The sequence below is a fragment of the Rhodnius prolixus genome, unplaced genomic scaffold (genome assembly GCF_049639745.1).
Source record: "Rhodnius prolixus isolate KJV_2025 unplaced genomic scaffold, Rpr scaffold_4, whole genome shotgun sequence".
Classification (NCBI taxonomy): Eukaryota; Metazoa; Arthropoda; class Insecta; order Hemiptera; family Reduviidae; genus Rhodnius; species Rhodnius prolixus.
Window position 1 is genome coordinate 5322496 of NW_027411614.1, and position 21789 is coordinate 5344284.

The following is a 21789-nucleotide window of genomic DNA, read 5'->3' on the forward strand; positions in this document are numbered from 1 at the left end:
TAAAAGAAGTTTATGGTGATGAATGTTAATTACCAACGCGAGTTTATGAGTGGTTCATGCGTTTCCTAGATGGCCGAGAAAACGTCGGAGATGATGACCGCCCAGGTCGCCCTTTCACGCCCAAAACGGATGAAAATATCGATTATAATTAATCAACATTACTACCGTGAGGTGCTTGCTCAACTCCGTGAAAGAGTAAGGAAAAAAACGACCCGATTTGTGGAAGAACAATTCACGGGGTTCTCCATCAAGACAACGCGCCGGCTCACCACACTGCATTGTGTCTGTCAAGACGTTTCAAGCCAAGTACAAGCTCGTACAACATCTCACTTTTAGGCCACCCGCCTTATTCGCCTGACCTGGCCCCATGTGGCTTTTATCTGTTCCCCAAAGTCAAATCTGCATTAAAAGGAAAATGATTTCAGTCCGTTGAAGCTGTGAGAGAAAAAGCTGCATGCGTCAAGCAGGAGCTCACAGAAAAAGACTTCCAGCACTGTTTCTAAACAATGGTAAATTCGCATGGAGCGTTGTAGGGATAGGGGAGGGGTGTATATTGAAGGTGATAATAACTAAATATGTATAAATTTAAAATAAAATGTTTTACAGTAATAGTCTCGTTATTTAATAGCCACACCTCGTATTGTTGGTTAGTGGGTTCAATTCCCTGGTCTAGGCATTGGATTTTATTTAATGGTTAATATGAGACTTTAATAGTAAAGTATTCTAGGCTAGTCACCTCCGTCCACGACACCTATTTGGAAAAACCAAGAAAACTGATCTTTTTGTTTCCACCTTTTGGAGGTTTCATTCCAGGATCTCTACATGCTGAAGCGTTCCTAGAAAGTCATACCTTCGGATCATCTTTTTTTAACACTCTTTGTACAACCATTTACTTCGTTTTAATTGGCTAGCCAATTAACGTTTTGTAAAAGTCGAAGTTTGATTTTAATTTATCAGTGAGAGGAAATAGTAAAGTGAGTCGTCGTTGAGGAATTATGGGAAGGAAAGCTTTTTAGGTTATTCCGGTTTCTTACAAGAAGCGTCTGGTTTGGGTGTATTGCCTTTTATTTTTAGTTCATTCCAACTAAGGAGCAAATGACGTGGCGAAAAGGGCATGAGAGAAGGGAGAGAAAGATGATGATGATGATGATGACGTAATAGTGAGTAGGTCTTTTAAACCCTACACTCTTTATGAGCATCGATCTCATTCCCTCTCTATCTTTCATAACCAGTCAAATTGAAATAGCTGTCTTTAGGGTTGCTGAGCATCTCATTAAATCTCTAAAAGGGGAAGAAGTAAAAGAAGGATAGCGTTGAGGGCAGATATTTCGAAGAAGGTACGTGTACTGTTGGTTTGTATGTGTTCGAACTACTCAGACACCCAAATCTGCTAGGTCATAACCTTCAGGAGTCAGTGTACTGTAGAAACCATCACAACTCCAGCTATAAGTACACGATTCAAAGCAGTATATACTCTGGGGTACTTCTTTTAGAAAGTATATCTTGTGGAAGGAAGGACGCTTTAATATCCTCCCTTCTTTGGCTTCCTTAGCCGTAGGTTTTTCTTTTTCACCACCACCTCCTCCTCCTCCGCTAGAAATCTCTTCTTCATCCTTTTATAGCTAAAACGCGCCCCTTAACCGGTGTCTTTAAAACTTCTAACACCCGTGCAATTCTTATCGTATAATGTGGCGTTATTATAAAGTGAGGACAAAGACAAAATACGTTTTCATGTTAATGTCGAATTGTTCAACTGGACAATACCTTGGCACATTTTGGAATTTTTAACTTTTTTTAAAAGATAATTTATTGGCATATAAAAAAAAAATTGAACTTGGAATTCTTATCAGTTGTTTTAAGTGCTCTTAACAAAAACATAATGTGAATGGTATACTTTGTAACAGTTTAAAACATTTTGATAGTTCAAAACTCTTAACATTTGAAACCTAAATTTGTTTTTTTCCGAAATAAGATATGTGATGGAGGGCGGTTGGTTTAATTATAAACGATTGTAACTTGATTTACATTGTGAATATTAACATTATGAATTGAAAGTTTACATTCGTAAATTGTTATTGAGTTAAAGTTAAATAATTTTTGTACACCTTTTTTTAAAAAATCAAATCAATGTACACTGTAATCTGTTTCTGTGAAATATTATTTTAATTGGAGTTGACCTGTTCGCTCGGTTAAAAGCTCGCCATTTATACCAATCAAAAATTATGATTGAAATTGGCAATTATCTGCGTTCGCCTTGAGTTAAAGATTCATTCACCAAAAAAAAAAGGAGAGCTGTGCTCTAGTTCTTCATCAAACAAAGAGAAGAGAATAGTTATGGTTATTGTCCGGGAAAACTGCGGGAGTAGATGATATATTAACCAGGTTAAATGTTAAATTTGGATATTATATGGTAGTGTTCTTTTTTGCACGTTATTACGAGTGTAGATAGATAAAGGTGGAATCAAGCAATCATAAAAGGTGACGTACACTTTCTAGCCTTGGGTGGTTAACCATTTTTTGCTGCACAGGAACTAACTTTCTGTCCCAGTATGCTCTCTATCCATCACTAGAGGTTTTTTTTTCCCCCCCTTACCGTATCCTCATTATTCCATTCTCCAATGAGGGATTCCAAACACGTGTTCAACTTCTCCCCATTCTCTAGAGTTTTACTGAGCGCTAAACTCTTCGGTGAAAACATATCTAAACAGGTAGCCGGAAAAACACGTTAATATAGACTCATGCATTATTATTTCTCTACAGTATCTCGTATGTGACAACATACTGCCGCAAAGTTATATGTTTCATTATTTCGTTATCAAATATTTATGGCTGGCTGATATACATTAATTATTGACACTGTCAAATTGCAGCCACAATCATAAATTATTCAGCTATTTATTGCATTCTTTATTCATTTCTGATTCAGTTCTAAACCGATTTATATATCTTTTTCGCGCGCTCTCTCTCTTCCGGGGAATCTTGTCAAATTTTCGGTACAGGGTTATCATTATATTTATAAATGGTTATATAATATTTACAAATTATATTTGTAAATGGTTGCTCTTGTGTGTATGATTTGTGTTAAATCAGTCAATTTCAAACATTGTAAATAAGCATAAATTTCAAATGTGATACATTTTTTTAGGTGTTTTCTGTTATTATGTAAGGAATGTATCGGAAATCAAAGGTGCCACTGTTTGCAGAGCGGATGTGAAATTTTCTTTCTATAAAAACTCGTAATTTTAACCTTCCTTTATAATATATATAAGACAGGACAGTATAATATACTGGAATGATAAATTACAGGCGCCTATTTGAGAAATGATCTTAATCAAATCTTCCTGAAGGGTTTCAAATAATTGTTGTAGACCAATTATATAATCAGCATAAATATTGTTGTAGCCATTTTCAAGAGGAAGCAAAAAAACTCTGAATAAAGTAAAAAAAATCCACTTTGTAAAGGGAAACTTCCGGTTGAAGACTATTAATCGATATACAGAGTATTATCTCAGAATAACATATTTACTTTTTTAGATATTTAGTTCACACTATGGACCATTTTTTTTTTTAATTCGAAAACTACTTTTTTTCGAATTCTGGAGAGTTTAAGAATTATACTTCCGGTCAAAAATCGATATGAAAAAATAGACAGGATGCCAATATTTCCCCAACATGTAGTAAGAGAAAATAACAGCTGGTTTAAATAGAAGGAAAAATTAAATGAAAATAATTTATGGCGAATAGGAAAAGTTTCTCTTCTTTTTCGCTTAGCTTGGGAAATTTTTTAGCTGGTGGACTTTTAGATGAGTTAGTTCAGTCCTGGAGTAGAAAAGGCGAGAAAGAGAGATTGGTCGGCTGAAACATGAAAGCATATAGATAGGTACGCGTAGAATGTATTGTGGAAGACGGGTAGGCTAGTTCTCTGTAGCGGAGGCTAGTTCATCATAGCAGGGTTATGAGAGTGTGGCCGCCTCCAGGGTGGAGCTGGGCTAACTATCTATTACTGGCGGGTGACCACATATAGCAGCTAACAGCTGTGGTAAGTCCGCTTGTAGTAGGGCCCACTTACAGCTTACACCCTCATTCTGTACATGTAGATGTTAGTGTAAGCTGGGGATGAGTAGGGACAATATTATCCTTTTGGTCCCACCATTTACTGCTCCGCCTTGTTTTTCTACTTACACATAGTCTCATATGCTCCGTTTACTCTTTTTAATTCTAATTCAAAACAATATCTTTTGCTCATCATATTCCTCTTGTTCTTCAGATTTGATGTTACTCCTAAAGGGAGCACTTTGGACTTAAATACATCTTTTTAGTTTCTACTTTCTTTTTAGAGGTAAGATGCGATTACTGTTGATTGTATGTCAAGTTTACACGCCAATATTGGGTTTGGGTACCCGAGACACGAATTGCAGACAGAAGGGGCTTTAATTTGGAACTGTTCTGGAGTTCCAAGAGATCCTCCCAAAACAATGTAGGAAGACTAGCTCTAAAACTAGTTCTACTACTAGTACTTCTAGTAGTAGTAGTAGAACTAGTGCTTCCTCAGAACACCATAGTCATGGAAATGAAGGAAATAAACTTGGGCATGGGAGAGCAGCTACTCTCTGAAAGCTTGCTCTACAAACATTCAGACTCCTACAAAGTTTTTTTCAGTGTTGTTTCCTAAGGCGCGACGATTGCCGAGCGATCAGAGGCGAGACTCGCAAAGCTCATATATTAATACAAATAAGTCCTACAAATAATGCTTGAAGAAGAATAATCTTGGAATGTAGGTTATACACTGAAGAAGAAGTGGAGGGTTTGCACCGGATGGCGAAACGGAAGGAAAAGTATTGTGAAGAAAAACAAAAATCCTTTTCAACAGAAAACCCCTTACTTTGAGGAAATCCTAAAGAATAAGAACCTCAATAGATCGGTGCAAATTTCTAGATTTGATCCTGGTCAATAACGGCTGGTCTTGGGTCAGCAGTTTCGAAATGTCTACTTCGCTTCTGCAGGCTATTTAGTCTGTTTCTGAAATACCTTAGTTTGAACTTTAGAAAAGTTACTAAGCAGAGATGGATACTTTTTTCAATTATTTCTTTTTTTTCACGAACTAATACAATTATTAGGATAGATGGTCTAACTAGTTGTGTCTTAGAATAACTATTGCAGTTTGTAGCGAACGAGATTGTAAGGTTATATCGCGCAACTGGTGCAACGCGTTTAAGCAAGATTGGATCTTGCAATTCATTTTTCATCTGGCTGAGAGCCCTTGGCTTTTTCATCAATTTCCATGCAGATGTAACCATACTTGTTTCTCTGGATGATAGAAAACACCATAGAATATTGAAAACATATAAATAGGAATAGCTACTTGGCCAGAAGTGCGTGTACTTTGTGTATAAAAGATATGATCGACATAAAAGAGTACAACCTAAAACGCTGAAGAATATGGAAGTCTTAATCATATGCTGTCATGGATATTAGCCTGAGAAATTTATGGTGGCTTTTTGTAATTAATTATTTAGCTTAGCAAGATAGTATCGTATTTATTACAACCACTTTTTCATTAATGTAAATTAAAGTTTATTTTTTGAGCCAGGCTTTATGTCCAACTACCAAATTAGGTGTAATGCATGCACATACTTCCCTACAAATTTCTCATATTAACCATTAAATAAAATCCAAGGCCTAGACCAGGGGTCGGCAACCCGTGGCTCGCGAGCCGCATGCGGCTCTTATATCCAAATTGAGTGGCTCTTCAGCCTGTCCAAAATAAATTGTATATTTCAATTTTATTGAAACAAATGAAAATTTCATTTATTAAAGTAAAGATATTTTTTCAAAAAGAATTTTAAATGTGATAGGTTTGAAATTGAATAGAATTATATTAAAATAAAGCACGTAATTATATAAGACTACCGCCATTTTCATTCAAACACTGGTTTAGTTACTATTTATTTGTTTATTTTCTATTGCAATATGTGAAAATAAATATATAAAACATTTAAATGTTATTGAATATCATAAAATAATAATTTGTGAATACAAATGATCTACATTTGAGTTTTTTACACTATCATCCTTGCGGCTCTTGGTAAGATTTATTAAAATTATTTAAGGAGAAATGGCTCTCTACTTAAAATAGGTTGCCGCCTCCTGGCCTAGACCCAGAGAATCGAACCCACTAAGCCAACAATACATCTTAGCTTTGCGGGTCTAGCCTATAACCGCTCCTAGTAACCTACTTTATTAATTACCATGAGGTGATAAACGTGAAAAACATGACGTACGATGAAGTGAAAGGTCCAATGTGGCCTTGATTCCTGGGAGCGCTGTCCCAATGAAGGTTTAAATTTGCTTGTAATTCTATCAAAATTCAGTACTTTCCATTGAGATTTTGGCTAGCTGAATTTCAGTAGCCATTCAATAGCTGAATTTCAGTATTTAGACAGTGGAGAAACAATATGGGACATGATTGTTCATGCTCGAATCAGCGGCAGGTACCTAATTATCCCTGATTAGTAACCAATTAATCGTGCGAGCCTATCAACGCCGAGTTTCCCTTGCAGCATTACTCTTCCCTAATTGTTGCTTTTTGCGGTGTTTTCCTCAATCTCTATATTTCGATTTGCTTCAAATGAGAACAACTATAATTGGTACTCTCAAGAAAAATTATCAAATCAACCAATTAAAAAGCGATTAACAGTTAAATTTATATGAATTATCTGTAACATCAAACAGTTTATACTTTTTTGGAGTTCTGCTGGAATTTTTTGAAGTATTTAGATGAAGGAGGGGGAAAAGTTTAATGGAACTTGATGATCACGATGGCCTAGAAAGTTCTCATATAAAACATCATAACACCAACTTTTTACTTTTTCTTATTAACATCGAGAAGAACTTTAAAGTTTTGTTTTTCTTCTAGTTTCTTAATGAATATAAGTCCAATCCAATTAGTCTTTCTTCTTCATCCTATATCTTCTGAAACCTGTTTTCTCTACACTCACCCCTTTCGTTCTCCCAATCTACACTTTATTAACTTTATTAAACAATTAAGGTTGATTGGAAAATAACCTCTTCATTTATAATAACTCATTGCAGGAAAGAAAATACCACAATTGAGCTTTTTTCCCCCCCACAAGAATAGCTTAGTTTTGAGTAGACTCTACTCTATGAATTATTAACTCTAATATGAACTTTCATAGCACACATAGTTTAGTCAAAAACAAGTTTAGTTATCGCAGAAACAATAGTTGAAGTAAAAATCTTTGCACCAAATTAAATAAACTACCTCTAATACAGGATGAATGTGCAAAAATAGTGTAACCTAATCACGTTTTCAACGTTATCATCCAACTTCAACTTTTTAACGATTTCAAAAATTGATAACTTCGCTACCAGCTTAGATTGCTGGCTAGCTTTATTAAAACAAAAGCACTTTTATAGAAAGTTTTCTTTTCAAAAAAGACGAAGAAGAACTTAACTATCTATCCTTTATTAAATTGGACGCCCGGGCACTGTGGGATTGCCGACAATGAGGAGGATAACAGCGCAGCCAGGAGGGCTGTAAGAATTAGACAGCGGGATGGGTCCAATGCACCGCAGCCAAAAGAGGCGGCTCTTTGTGCTTTGCCCTTTGGATCTAGTCGAAACCTTCCCTAACTAAAGAGGTAGGCGCCACGGTAGCCGAGCGGTTAGAGGCGAGACCTGCGAAGCTAATATGTATTGTAGTACTGGGTTCGATTCCCGGTCTTTAGGCATTGGATTTTATTTAATGGTTAATAAAAGAAATTTACAATAAAGTATGTTTGCTAGTCGCCTCCGTCCACGACACCTAATTGGTAGTTGGACGTTAAGCCTCGCCTGAAAAAATAGGCGATTACTTTACTTTACTTTACTTTACTTTACTAAAGAGGTTGAGAACTTTCCCTACTAGTTCTTTTTGCGCTACTATCTCCTTTGATCTCAAGAAGCCAAAGGTTTCATAGCGCAACCACTCAACAGCAAGTTAGAGGCCGTTTCCTCCTCTTCCTGACACAATCTGCACAACAGTTCCGAGCTAATAAGCCCCCACCTTGTACAGATGCTTCCTGAAACAACCAGAGTAATCTGATTTCTATCCAAGCACAGTGTCTCTTTGGCTCTTTGTTTACACAGCAGGAGGGCTGTTACTGGTGTTAATTTTTTTTTAAAAAAAAGTAAGCCCTTATTTTTTTTTTGCGCATCAACAGCTGAGGTTATTAGCGCCCGGAGCTTTTTCCAGTGCACTGCCGGCCTCCGGACAGTGTTCTCTCTTTACAGACAACACTGTCCGTCACCGAACAGTGAGCTGTAAGAAGCTCCTAGGAAGAGAAAATCTAAGGGTCAGCTGCTGGATTCGAACCCGGGACCTCCGCGTGGGAGTCCAGCATGCTAACCTCATAGCTAATCCCTTCCCTAAGCCCTTATTATTATCAATTTTCATATAAAGAAGTTTTAGTTTTTAATAGCGACAGATCTTCAACTAAGTAGACGATAAAGGGTTTTAGAAAACGATTTTGTTAAGAAATCCCCACTTCCTGTAAAGAAAAACCTATTGACATATAGTGCTATTGCACCTTTACACAACAATCTCATCTCTAAGAATGTCTCAGATGATATTACTTTTCTCGCATCAAATAACGCAGCAAACTTGTTTCCAGCTGCCACTAAAATTGAAAAAGGTCAACTTTTGGAAACAAAGTAAGAACTTACGCCCTGTAATTAAATGGTCTGTTCTTCCATGGTCTAGTCATCCATCTCTTTTGCTTTGTTTCATTTCTGAGCGATTTAAATGAGAGCTATCGTTTGCTAGAATTGGTTCAAGTCATCTCACACTCTTGTGAAGTACTGTACTTTGTTCCATTAAAATATTATTTTGTGGGCTTTAATTTGTCTCTATTTTTCCGCTTTTCCTGCTTGGTAACTTTTTTTACTCTTGTCAACAGTACACTGTAAAGAAATTGTCATTTTAATTAAATAAAAAATAGTTATGTTTAGGTAAAAGAAGAAATGTATGTCAACAATAAAGAATAAATTTTGTATTTAGTTAATTCAACATAAAACATGTTTTATAAACAATTATTCTAAAAAAATAAACCAGTCAGGAATAAAAAAAAAAAAAAATACTTCTTCTGTAGGTACAGTGGAGGGTGCTGCTAATTAATGGCTGTTACCTTAATTAAGGCGATAAAAACAAAAATGAAAATGGAGATGTGAACCCTTTTTTTTTACAGGAAGTGGGTTAACAAAAAAAAAATCTTCCTGTTCCAGTGGTTTATGGTTTGTATGGTTTAGAAATATTTTCTAGATCTTGATCTAGTGGTTCATATCCTTCCGGACCCAAAGGTCTTTTACAATCACTTTGTTCTATGCGATCTAAATTTACATAAAGTCCATTTTCTTGGAGCACATTTACAGCTAGTTTTATTGCCTGCCATTTTGGAGTCATTTGGCGTGTTTCTATGTACACCATTGTTATATTCTTACCTAAAAAAAACAAAGTCCAAGATTTTTATTATAATATTAATTAAGAATCATACTTTAATTGATTCCTTCATAATAATTTATTTCTGCAAAATAATTGACAGAATGCTACGAGGGTCGTTTGAAAAGTCCGTGCAAAAATAAAAACTACTTAATTTTTTGGGGTAAACCTTTTTTATTTTTCAACATGGTCCCCTTTTAGGCTTATACACTTCGTCCAACGCTGCTCTAGTTTGTTGATCCCTTCCGAATAATAGGATTTGTCCAAGCTCTGAAAATTAGCCATTCTTTTCTGCAATCACCTCCTCGTTTGAATAAAATCTTTTTCCCGCCAGCCATTTCTTCATATTGGGGAACAAATAGTAGTCCGAGCGAGCCAAGTCTGGAGAATAGGGGGGGGGGATGTGAATCGAGTTGGAACTCTATTTCCATTAATTTTGCGACCACAACTGCTGAGGTGTTGTGAGCTGGTGCGTTGTCGTGATGGAAAAGGACTTTTTTTGTGGGCCAATCGTGGGCGTTTTTCTTGCAGCTCGGTTTTCAAACGGTCCAATAACGATGAATAATATGCACCTGTAATAGTTTTACCCTTTTCACTTGTGCGTCACTTGTGCCCATATGGCCACTCCGAAAATTTTGAAACCACTTATAAACTGTTCTAATCGAAGGTGCAGAGTCACCATAATGTTTATCAAGCTTCTCTTTAGTCTCCTGAGGCGTTTTGCCTTTCATAAAGTAGTGTTTAATCAATACACGAAATTCTTTTTCGTCCATTTTTTGAAAATCACTCGACTTCCTCGATTCAAACGAATGCCAAACACAAAGAAATAGACCGATCTGGCTGAAACTTGGTGTGTGTTCTTCCAAGAGATGCTACTAACTAAACATAACCTCGATACGCGCCAGTAGTGCTATCTCTCTGACTTTGCACAGACTTTTCAAACGACCCTCGTATTAAGTAAAAATCAGTATGCACTCCTTTCTTTGGCAATTATCTGCAAACCCTGGCATGTTCTCTTATTAGCTCTCAAAACCTTAATTTTCCCTACTTTAATTAACTCTTTTCCTCATTTTAATTAAAACATTTCTGGAAAAGATTTTATTGGCAGATAAAATGTTTAATAAGTAAAAAGGTGATTGTTTAAATTACTTTAAATAATTATATTTTTTTAAAAAAAAAGGGAAGTTTAATCGCTAACATGTTGAGACCTGTCAGCAAATAGTATTTATGCTGGTCTAGTATCTAGGTCAGTGGTTCTCAACCTTTCTAATGCCGTGACCCCGCAATACAGTTCCTCATGTTGCGGTGACCGCAAACCAAAATATAATTTTAATGGCTATTTCATTACTGTAATTTTGCTACAGTTATGATTCGGAATGTAAATACCTGATATGCATTATGTATTCTGATTGCCACAAATCAAACATAATTTAAACATAGTGATTAATCACAATAACAATATTTAATTATATATTGAGAAATATTTATTACTAATTCCAATAAATAACATTAACGGCCATAACGACGCGCGTTCCAGCTGAATAGCGCAGCTGCAGACGGTAGCGCGGCTTCTCAGCGGCTTTAGGCGACCCCTGTGTTTTGGTCGTTCGATCCCCCGTCGGGGTCGTGACCCACAGGTTGAGAACCGCTGATCTAGGTTAATATCTAGGACAGTGTGACTTTTCAGTAACCTAAGAAAGCGGAGTTAACTTTTTGGGGGGGGGGGGCAAAAATACCTTACAATCGATAATTCCCCCCGGGTCACTAATAGATAAAATATCGATTACTTTTTTTCACATTCGATACAGTATAACCTAGTTTTTCTTGTGGTTAATCCATAATGTAGTTATAGTGAAATGAGTAAGTTGTATTTTGCATGGTTAAGTTGGTTATTCATGAGGAGATTGTGAGACATGGGACTACATTAGACATTCACGAGCTGTATATTGCAATTAAGGAGTTATCAGCTTGTCTGTTAGCGAGAATATGTAGACATAATACTTTGATGTTTTTTTTGAAAGAAATCTTAACACAGGCACTTTAACAGTGGCTCCTATAAATCGATTTCTTAAAATGTAAAGAAATGCTAACGGTACAAAGTACAAATAATAGCATTCCTCTTTTATTTAGAACTGTAATCTCGAAAAAAAATGATTTTTAGGGAGATTAGATCAAGTATAATCAAGGAAAGGCGACTTAATTATACTTTATTTACCCTTCATATACCTATAAGAACCAATCTGACCAAGTTTGTAGGATGGTGGTCTTAAAAAAAGTATTATCTAACCAGCAGAACTTATGGGAATATATGGGTGTAGGTAACTACGTGTGGAGATAGCTATGGTTACTATCAGGACGTTGAAATGGAAGCCTGTAGCCATTGCCTCCTTGATTAGGTTTTAATTTGATTTAAGTCATCTGTTCAGTAATCATTTGATTCTTTGTAAGTATATGACAGGGACAAAAAGAGAAATCCAAATCACTGTACGGTGATGGACAATATTGCCTGTAACGAAAGTACAATCTCAGGAGGCTGGCAATGTACTAAAAAGAAAGCTCAGGCGCCAATCGCCTTAGATATTAAACGCGCCTTAATAAAAACAAAAACAGTAAATAAGAAAAATGGGCCACAGACATATTTGGTATTAAACTCCTCTTTTGTGATTAATGTTTGACTGAACGAAAGAAAGAGTAATTTGGATTTAGAATTTCACAGCAGATCTTTTATTTTTATGTAAATTTTTTAACTTAATAAAAATTGAAATATACCTTATTCAGAATTGTATACTTTTTCTTTGTGGGGGGTTGGAGTCAATTTGTTTTATAGGAACAAGTGCGAGAAGCATCAAACAAGGTCACCCCAAGAGTACTTCTGGGGCGACTCTTTCACCTTCTAAGCCCATAAAGTTAAAAGCCTCTCCAGAGGGAAAACGCTCTATTTACTTTTATGACCTAATTAGGCCTAACGTTACACTTTGAATACAAGGCCCTAATGGCTTTCGTTTTTATCTTTCTATCTTATCTTAGAAATTTGAATTTTAAGGCTCGCACATAGATGAAAGTGAACAATTAGATAGATAGATAGATAGATAGAAAACTTACTTTATTATCATATTTACTAACAAAATAAATAAAAATTACACATTTGAATTGTATGAATACTGACATAAATATAATCGTCTCTCAGGAAATTGTGGCTAACATTTTAAAGGAAAAAAAAACATTTTCAAAACTTATAATACTATAAATAAATACAAATCTTTTCAATTTAAGGAATGGGAATCGGGCTCTAAAAGGAAGAACTAGTTAATAATAATAACAATAATATTAATAATAATCAAAATAGTAATAATCAAAACTACATCCGAGACATGGGTTGGTATTACTGTTTAATAGTTGAAATTTGCTACTAGAAACATTCTATATGCCATAGATTCTTTAATATAGGCAATTAATGGCAGCCAATTAGAGCCATTCAACAGCAGAGAATCATTTCACTTTCCTTTAAGGTCATCTTGTCAAAGAATTTCTTTCTTATAAAACCCAATATTCTACAATGACCAAGAAAGTGAAATACATCTTCATTGACGCCCAATAATGCATTTACTGCATGTGTAGTTTCTTCCTTGAATGTATGGCTTATAGTTTAGGTCAAGTAGCTCTCCTCTTATCTTCATAATTAGACCCACGCTGTTGGCATCCAAACCAATATAAGTGGAATTTACTTTAAAAGATAACTTGCTATAAATTTTATGGTACGTATTATTAAGAGCTTTGGAAATGTTACAGTTAATATAATACTGATTTAAAGCATTAATAAACTTGTTAATTTCAGCACCAAACCTGTCAGGAGACTGGAAATCTAAACTAACCTCACAATCCAACTTTTGAAGCCAATTGGCCAAATCTTTAGACCACAAAATTTGTTTTCTAATTATTTCCAGTGCCAATTGTTTAATTAAACGATTACCATCCAAATCCAAAATCTTTTTAAGTGAACAATTATTTGAACAGAGAAATAAAATTTCATGAAAAGAAAAGAAAAGATTAATAAAAGAGAATAAAATATAAACATTTTGGGAACGAACTGTTCAAAGAAGGGTCCGCCTAGGAGAGTGATACTTTCATAACTACCTCAGGTTTTGCGTTACTCAAGTTTTAGAATTGATTAAGCTGTAGACAATTTAGCATTGATAGATCAGGGGTCACATGCGGCCTTCTGGGGAACATTTATCCGGCCCCCGCCGCCCTTCCGGAAGGGGCATCTCTTTCATTGGTAGTCAGTGAGAGGAGCCACTATATGTGGCGGTGCCGCAAAGCGCTGCGTCGCTCACGTACAGTACTACTTCCGATGACGCGGGATGCACGCGTCACGGCTCCGAAAACAGTGTAAAATAACAGCAGAAGTAGGTAGAAAGGCAAAGCACTATAACTAAACCGGACATTGACCATCTCATTAGCCAAAAGCAGGTCCATAATTCCCACAGAAATACTGAGCAGTTTGTTGATTTAAATTTACTTGTTCTTTAATTGAAATATTCTATTTGTTCCCGTTTTCTTTTTTCACTTTAAAATAGTTTGTTTTATAGTCCGGCCCTCCCAACGGTCTGAGGGACAGTGAACCTGACCCCCTGTGTAAAAAGGTTTGGGGGCCCCCTGGAATAGATGCTTCTCGGAGAACCGAACCACACTATCTACCAGGTTGAAATTTTATGCTTTCCTTTGGTGTATTTTTGATGCGAAGGTACATAACTTGACTTTGGAAGAGATTACTACTTGAAATATGTGATTTAGGTTGGCAGTTCTGGCTAATATCTTTGATTTTATCCGTCTGTAGTACGTGTGCTAATTGTCTCCCTGACCGCTTTCAGATTTACTTCCACAATCAATGATAGATTGGTCAGTTTGGTGTTATGTTCCCGTCTCGCAATACACTTGCTGGAACCTGGTGTAGGTCTGGCAAACTCAAACTTCTACATTAATCAAAAGTTTCGGCCTGGAAGTGGCTGAATTTTTGAGAATGAATTCAGTTCTTCTTGAAAGCATTGTGTCTAAAAAGGGGGATCTGATATTGTTATTATTATCTCAAAAATACAGTATAAATGAAAACAAAAATTCAAGGATTTAACCCCCCAACTTATGGTGGATTCACCATTCCTTTGTCTACAAGGAACTTACTCTTGAAAATAAGGAATTAAATTTTTTAAGGGGGAAAAAAGCACATAAATTGCCCTTGTGTATTTCTTTTTTGTTTTTTTAACAGTCATTGTTATGTAAAATTAAATAGATTCGGGGAAAACTGCCTGATGTTTAGAATTTATTGTAGAGTTTAAGTGAATTCACCCGCTGGAAAAAGGGTTTCCCGAAAAGAATAAATAAATGAGGACTAAGGGAAAGGCGGACAGAGATTTTTGCTACAAAACAAAAAAAAATAAAAAACCCTTAGAAACACTTTTAGGGTCAAAATAGCGAAGGTTGCATTGTTACAGTATAGCGCAGAGGTGTAATGTTTGGGGTTCTGGTTCTTGGACGGTGCAGCTTATAACTTATTTTCAGAATTTATTTAAAAAAAAGATTTTCCTTTTTTTTTTCTTCCAGGGAAATGGGTGGTGATTGTTTATGAATAGGTTACTTTGGTCCGGTTTTCCCCTATAACCTTCTTCTAGTAATTTCCAGCTGACAGATACTATGGATGCATACAAATACCATCTTGTTAAATTTTTTACTTCCTCCTATTCCCTAGTAAAAAGAAGCACTGTAATCGTCCTGATATTCACCGGAAATGAATGTTATAAACCTGTCTTCCTGTCTATAAGCTTTTGTTCGCAATAGAACCACTGGAAGTACGCCAATTTAAACTGGAGATTTTTTTTAAAAATGTTATTGATGATTCTAAACCGAAAATTTCTTTAAAAAAATTTCTGGGCGAGGGCGGATGATTGCGCAACTCTCTAACGTGTTATCATAGGATAAAAGTATGAACCTAATTCTTTTTAATTAAAAAAAAACAAAAAATAGTATCAACTTTAAAGAAAATAGATTACTGTGAGTGCAAATTGCCCGAAGAACCATAGAGTTTTCCACAATAAACCATATTTTTGTTGACTTCTGTTTGCAAGTTTTTTTTTTTTGCAAGAAAAACAAAAGAAAATTTTTGGAGAGTTCTGTGGACGACTTGTTCGAGACCTCAGCTCATAAGTTCAAGACATTTCTTTGATATTGAAGAGTATTAACAGTATACGTGAGTGGGCTTTGAAGCGTAGATTTGTAAGTGGCAGGATCTCCAGTTCGAATCCTGCGTATAACTACTATTTATTTGTTAGAAAAAAAATTATAATTGTAGAGTATGCGCTTCCGCCTCCGTCCACAACACCTAATTGGTAGTTAGATGTGAAGCCCTGCCTGAAAAAATTGGCGATTACTTTACTTACACAATATGTAAAGGGTGTTCATTTTAAGACGGCTCAAATGCATTTCATGCATCAACGGTTGATCTGAGCAAAAAATGGTAGAGGAAAAATTTGTTGTCCGTCACCTCTACTTTCAGAATATGTGAATTGATTTTGGATTTCTGCCCGCATACGCGGCTGACGAGCGTCCAAAAGTGAGGGTTCGCAGTTGACCCCCATTTTCATATATACAGTTTTAGAGTATAAAAAGTTATGAAAGAAACCGGAAACTACAATTCGATATCTTAAAAATTAAAGGTGCTAGGCCATTTCAAAATCTGGTATTTATTAATCATATTTCAATTTTTTAACTTGTTATCAAAGAGAATGAAGAGCACGCGATAGGTCATTTTTATGTATTTTTTCATCCCCTTTCTACTAAAAATATTGCCAAGGCAGTAAAGCTAGTATTTTTCTTAATATCGGGAAATAAGTATTTTTCCGAGTAATTTTCTAAGAAAAATCAAATGTTAAGAGCTTTAGATGTTCTCAAACACACACAAAATGGCTAAAAAATAATTTTACATTTGTTACAAACAAGAAGGCTTAATAATTATTTGGTAATTTTGGGAGAGTTGCGTTTAAATACCAAAAAAATTGGAAACCTCCTGCCACATATTTAAGTGATCAATTTCTTTCATGTAAAGGATCAAACTTATTCCTTAATTTATCAAATAGTGCACTTTACTCAACTTGTGAAACATGTACTGTGCCTTCAAAGGTGCCTCCTCAGATACAGAGAGCAGTTGAGAACCTCCTGGCTAACCTGACACGAGTTTTTTTGGGAACAAAAGATGGACCCTACAGCCCAAAAAAGTATTAGACCCCATTCCCTTTGGCCTCTTCCTTTGGAGTGACGTCTCCCCTTCTCCCACTCCTCCACATCTCCGGGAAATCCTAATCGAAGCTATCTTGCTAAGACTTGCCCCAGTTTTCCTATCAACAGCCATTTTTTCTTTTTTTGGAATCCAACCATCAGGCATTACAAATGCCCCAGTCATCTCAGCTGATTTTACCTTACAAATCTTTATCATCAGATCTGATTAATAAAAAGCTTCTTTCCTTCGGTTGCCCTACTATACTTGATTTAATGAATATGAATGTCATACCTACCCTCAAATTTTAACTTAAAGGTCACGAATTTCCATCTTTTAAAATATTACTTTTAATACTCAAGGCAGTGGTGGCTATACACCAAATTGAAGAAAACATGTTTATAGAGAATAAAGAAAGGGTTGGGATGGTCGACCTTTACGATAAGCCCCCGAATAGAACCCAATGAACCTAACTAAATTAAAGCTGAAATTCGAATTCAAAGAGTATCTTTAAAATTGCAGTAAGATAGAGAGAATTATCTTGATTATTAACAGAAATAAGATATAGCACGTTTATTATCGTCTTATGAGAAAAATATTAATAATTTTAGTAGGATAATGTTACAGTTTTGCTTTTTAAATACTCACTTGCTTTTATATAATCAGTACATAAATATCTCACTCTGTATTGAGGAGTTAGTTTCAGAATGTAGTTATATACTTTGTAAGGGCCATAACCTGAAAAATATATTTTATTTTTATTTATTTAATTATTTATAGGGTGTATAGTATCGGGTGTATGCGGAGGAGTGGTCGAAACTTCGGAAGGTGATTCAGCAGCTCAAATGCCACAAAAAATATTCTCTTCACTTTGGTCCGATTCTCAATAGTGTCCAAGATATTTGTATTTGAAACAAACGCAGTAGTTGACTATAATTGTTTGTGCAACTTATTTTAATGACAATGGTGGTTTTTTAAAAAACTATTGTACTTTTTTACAAACGTGTTTTATTTCTATTTTATTTTTTACTTCCGTTTTATTAAATAATAATTGTGAAAAACTAAAATGGTTACTTTTCTTTTTGTTCCTTCTCCAAAAATTGACATTTGAGTAAATTAATAGTGAAAAGTCGGTTACGCAAAATCCCAGTTTTCTGCATTTACACCCCTCTGTGCGGGGTAGGGTTTTATTAAAAAGCGAAAAAAATACTTATGGTCTTGAAGCACAAAAAATGCGCAACTTTTTCTGAAATTATATGACTCATTGATTCATTAATCATTGAAAAAATGCAGTTGAAAATTTTAACAAAAATCATCGAGAACGAATTTTGTAGACATTGAAGTAAAAATTTCATTGTTATAAGAAACATTTTGAGACTCTGGATTAAGCAGCTTTATAGGAAATTTAATGCTCTTTCGTTTGGAATAATTAGATTTGTTGTAGGATAAAGTATAGAAAAGTTACGGCCGTTTTTATGGTGAAAAACGCGAATATCGACGGAAAAGTTAAAAATGCAAATATCTTGGTCACTATTGAGAATCGGGCCAAAGAAAAGAGAATATTTTTTGTTGCATTTGAGCTGCTGAATCACCTCCCGAAGTTTCGACCACTCCTCCGAATACACCCTGTATACATGCTATTGAGTAAAATAAATAGAAAACAAATTAAAAGAAGCAAACGATTGGTTAAAAGCCAGTGAGGAATTAACTTTTTGCCCTCATAACTAAGGAGTATCGTACATAAAGGGTGTATGCAAAGCCAGGAATACACCAATGCTGTGCGGGCATAGCATACCTATTAATATTGAAAACTCAGGGGCACAATATTCCTTCTTTATGAATTACTAATTCAGCGGGGGGGGGGGGAAATCTTTATAATTTTGTTGGATCAGTATTTTTGGTCCTGGGATGGAGAAATATGGCTTCCCAATCTGTTCTTGTTTAGCCAATAGCTGCCTTTGCTTAGCAGGAGAGGGCCGTGTTCCTGTTAAGATTGATTGAATTGATTGACCAGAGTAGCCGTTATTATTTTGAAATCTTTTTCATTAATTCTTTCCTCAGAGTTTTCTTACCTTCCAAATTACCTTCATCGTCCACTATTATGCCTCGTTTCTCTCCAGGTGAATAATTTTGTAAATATGATTCAGTTTGTGGTATTCCATTTCTGAAATTATAATAATAAAATATTAGATCAACAGTGCGCTGGAAAAAGCTCCGGGCGCCACTAACCTTAGATGTTGACGCGCCTTAAATTTAAACAACAAAATTTGATTAGGGAAGCATTAGCTTAGTGATTAGCAAACTGGATTTTGAAAAGGAGACCTCGAGTTTAAATCCAATTGGATTTTATCCTTCCTATCAACTTCTTACGGGTCACTATCCAATGATGAAGTGTGATGGTGTGTTTTAACGAAAGAACACAGCCCAGAGGACGGTACTGTCTTGGAAAAAGCTTCGGGCGCCAACAACCTCAGATCTTGACGCACCATAAATGTTGGATTTTTGGGGGAATGTAGGCTGTGCAATGTAACCTCAAAGATTTATTGTGCTCCCACTTTTTTTGGGTGGCAGGTGAATCCTTATTGCACGAGGAAGTGCTAGTCTCATATCCAGAAATCTCAGAATTAGAGCGGATTCGAAGGAGGTTGTATCCTATTACAGCACTTTGTAATTTATCAAGCAGTCTAAATCTTTCTCAAATAATGGTATCGCAGTCAGTCAGAAGCTACATATACAGGGTGGAATCGGATAAGTGACGAAAAATTTTTTCTGTTAAACTACATTCAAAATGTAGTACAACGCCGCCTGAACGAGTGTCCTATCTCTATCTGTTAGAAAGTTATGATTTTTTCAGGAGCAATGCGAAAACGCGCTCGGTTATGCGACAGGAATCGAGGTCGGCATTTTGAGAACATGATACATCAGTAATTACTAAGTAATTATGTATTCTACATGCTTAAAGAAATGATTTTGTTAATAAATAATAATATTGATATGCGAGTACGCTTCATCCAGTCCCCTTTGCTTCCTTCGCTAACACCGTGTTTTTCAGCACTTTCTCAGTAATAGACCAAAGAAAACAGCTATTATTGAAACTGATTATTATACCATTGGAAAGAGCATTAAAAGGAGCAGTTTTTGTGAAATTTGACAGCCTCTAAGACCAATTTTGTCGAAGAGGCTAATTTTTGAAAATTCATGAAAATCCTAAATTCCTAAAAAAAAATAACGTTCTTATTGTAATAAATGAATCTGATTAAAGTTAAATAACTACGAAATTGATCTATTATTATAGGAAATTTAATGCTGAATCCGAAAATGAGTTGAAAAATGTAAATAAGTGAGACACAAGTCGAGAAATAGTGTTTTTATGACGTAAGGTCGGGTTTAGTCGAAAAAACCTGAAAAAATCATAACTTTCTAAGAGATAGGACACTCGTTCAGGCGGCGTTGTACTACATTTTGAATGTAGTTTAACAGAAAAAAATTTTTCGTCACTTATCCGATTCCACCCTGTATATTGTAGTTTCCTCCATTTCCCCACAGAATCTGCAAGAACCATTGCATTCAACACCCAACTTCTTCAGAGGCCTTCTGAGTCGACAGTTTCCTGTGAGGAAACCCATCAGTTTTTTTTTGGGAATATTTGTTAAATAAAAGAACAGTTTTTGGTTGGATCGTTCCAACACTAGATGAACATCTCTTCCCATATCTTCTTGAATATATGCTCTGTCTCTCAAATTCTTTTAATTCTCAAAAATAAGGTAGATTCTGATGTTCAAACAAATGGCTTAAACAATTTGAAATAAATTTCTCAAATACATAATGGCCGCTCCAGAAACTGGAACATTTACGTCACTGGTTCTTCTAAAATAAGACCTTCTACATGACTTTCAATTATTATTTAATGAATTATGTGCAGAGATTAGGGATGGTTAAGTGAACTTAAATTTGCAGTCAAGCTCTGACATAATCAAAATTATTTCCTGTCACACAATAGTTAGGTTTCATGTCAATATCCTAAGTGGAAATGACGTAACATTGTCTCCAGTTGAATGATACATTTCAGTCAATTTTAATAATACCCATCTAAAATGCAATCAATCAAGAATCAAATCTGTCAAATCTGTTTAAAATATGAAATAATTAATAAATTCAAAAATTGATACTCACAATGTGTAGTAAGAATCCATCAATAGTTTTGGTTTTTCCTCAAAGAAGACACGTTCATACAGGGTGTGACAGGTGTACTGATAGTTCTTAGCTGCTCTAGAGCGGTACTGAGGAAACCATACACCTTCGTACTGTAACAATGATGGCCATATTGTAGCTTTTAAATTATAGTAATACCATATTTTAGTTCTAATTAGTTTTTGTAAAAAAAGATTTGTACTGAATTATGGCTCCTAAAATTATAATATGAAAATCAATCTTAAAAAAAATTATATCCAAAGATGGACAGTGTTATATGAAGTGATGGAACACGAAACCCGTTTAGTGCGCTAAAAACTCCCTTCGTATCCAACTTACGCAAATCCCGTTGTCTGGAATTCCATTCCAAATTGGCTCCTCATTCTAATCCGCTTATCCAAGCTTTCTCAATTCCCACTGTCCCCACTAAACCGCCAAGATGTCTGAGTCATCGTTGGCCGTGTGGCAAAGCTGGAAGCCTTACAAAAGGTTGCCCAGAGAAGGCTGAAGCACTTCTTAAACACCTTAATGGGCCTATTACGGCTGCTAATTGAAGAGCTTGATGCAAAAAGGAGTTATCTACATTTTTTTCAGAAAATGTGTTTAGTGGCGCCCCCTATTGTATGTTCAATCCTACATCTTTTGGTGCATAAACCAGTCTTTATGCAGACTCGTTTATTATTACTTATTCTCTAACCTAAGTTAGATTTGGAGCAAACATGAGTTTTCTACTGCAGATAACTTTCTTTTGCTCTAAACAGAAAAGATGACGCCATCAATCAAACAAAAAATTTTATATTAGGTTTATTTAATGTTTATATTAGGTAGATATTATTAT

General features: G+C 35.4%; 2 protein-coding genes across 2 annotated transcripts in view; one reads left to right on the forward strand and one right to left on the reverse strand.

Annotated features, from left to right (window-relative positions):
• Window positions 1-21789, forward strand: part of cmpy (crimpy) — a 161646-nt gene that overhangs the window by 67755 nt on the left and 72102 nt on the right. The window lies entirely within an intron of this gene.
• Window positions 1-21789, reverse strand: part of LOC141456127 (uncharacterized) — a 99996-nt gene that overhangs the window by 66644 nt on the left and 11563 nt on the right. Inside the window, exons 2-5 of the mRNA XM_074131803.1 lie at window positions 20934-21064; window positions 18833-18924; window positions 17409-17498; window positions 9029-9498 (exon numbers count right to left, since the gene is read on the reverse strand). Coding sequence (XP_073987904.1) covers window positions 9287-9498; window positions 17409-17498; window positions 18833-18924; window positions 20934-21064 — 525 coding nt within the window. The 3' untranslated portion in view covers window positions 9029-9286. Of the gene's footprint in view, window positions 9499-17408; window positions 17499-18832; window positions 18925-20933; window positions 21065-21789 lie in introns of the transcript that reaches the window.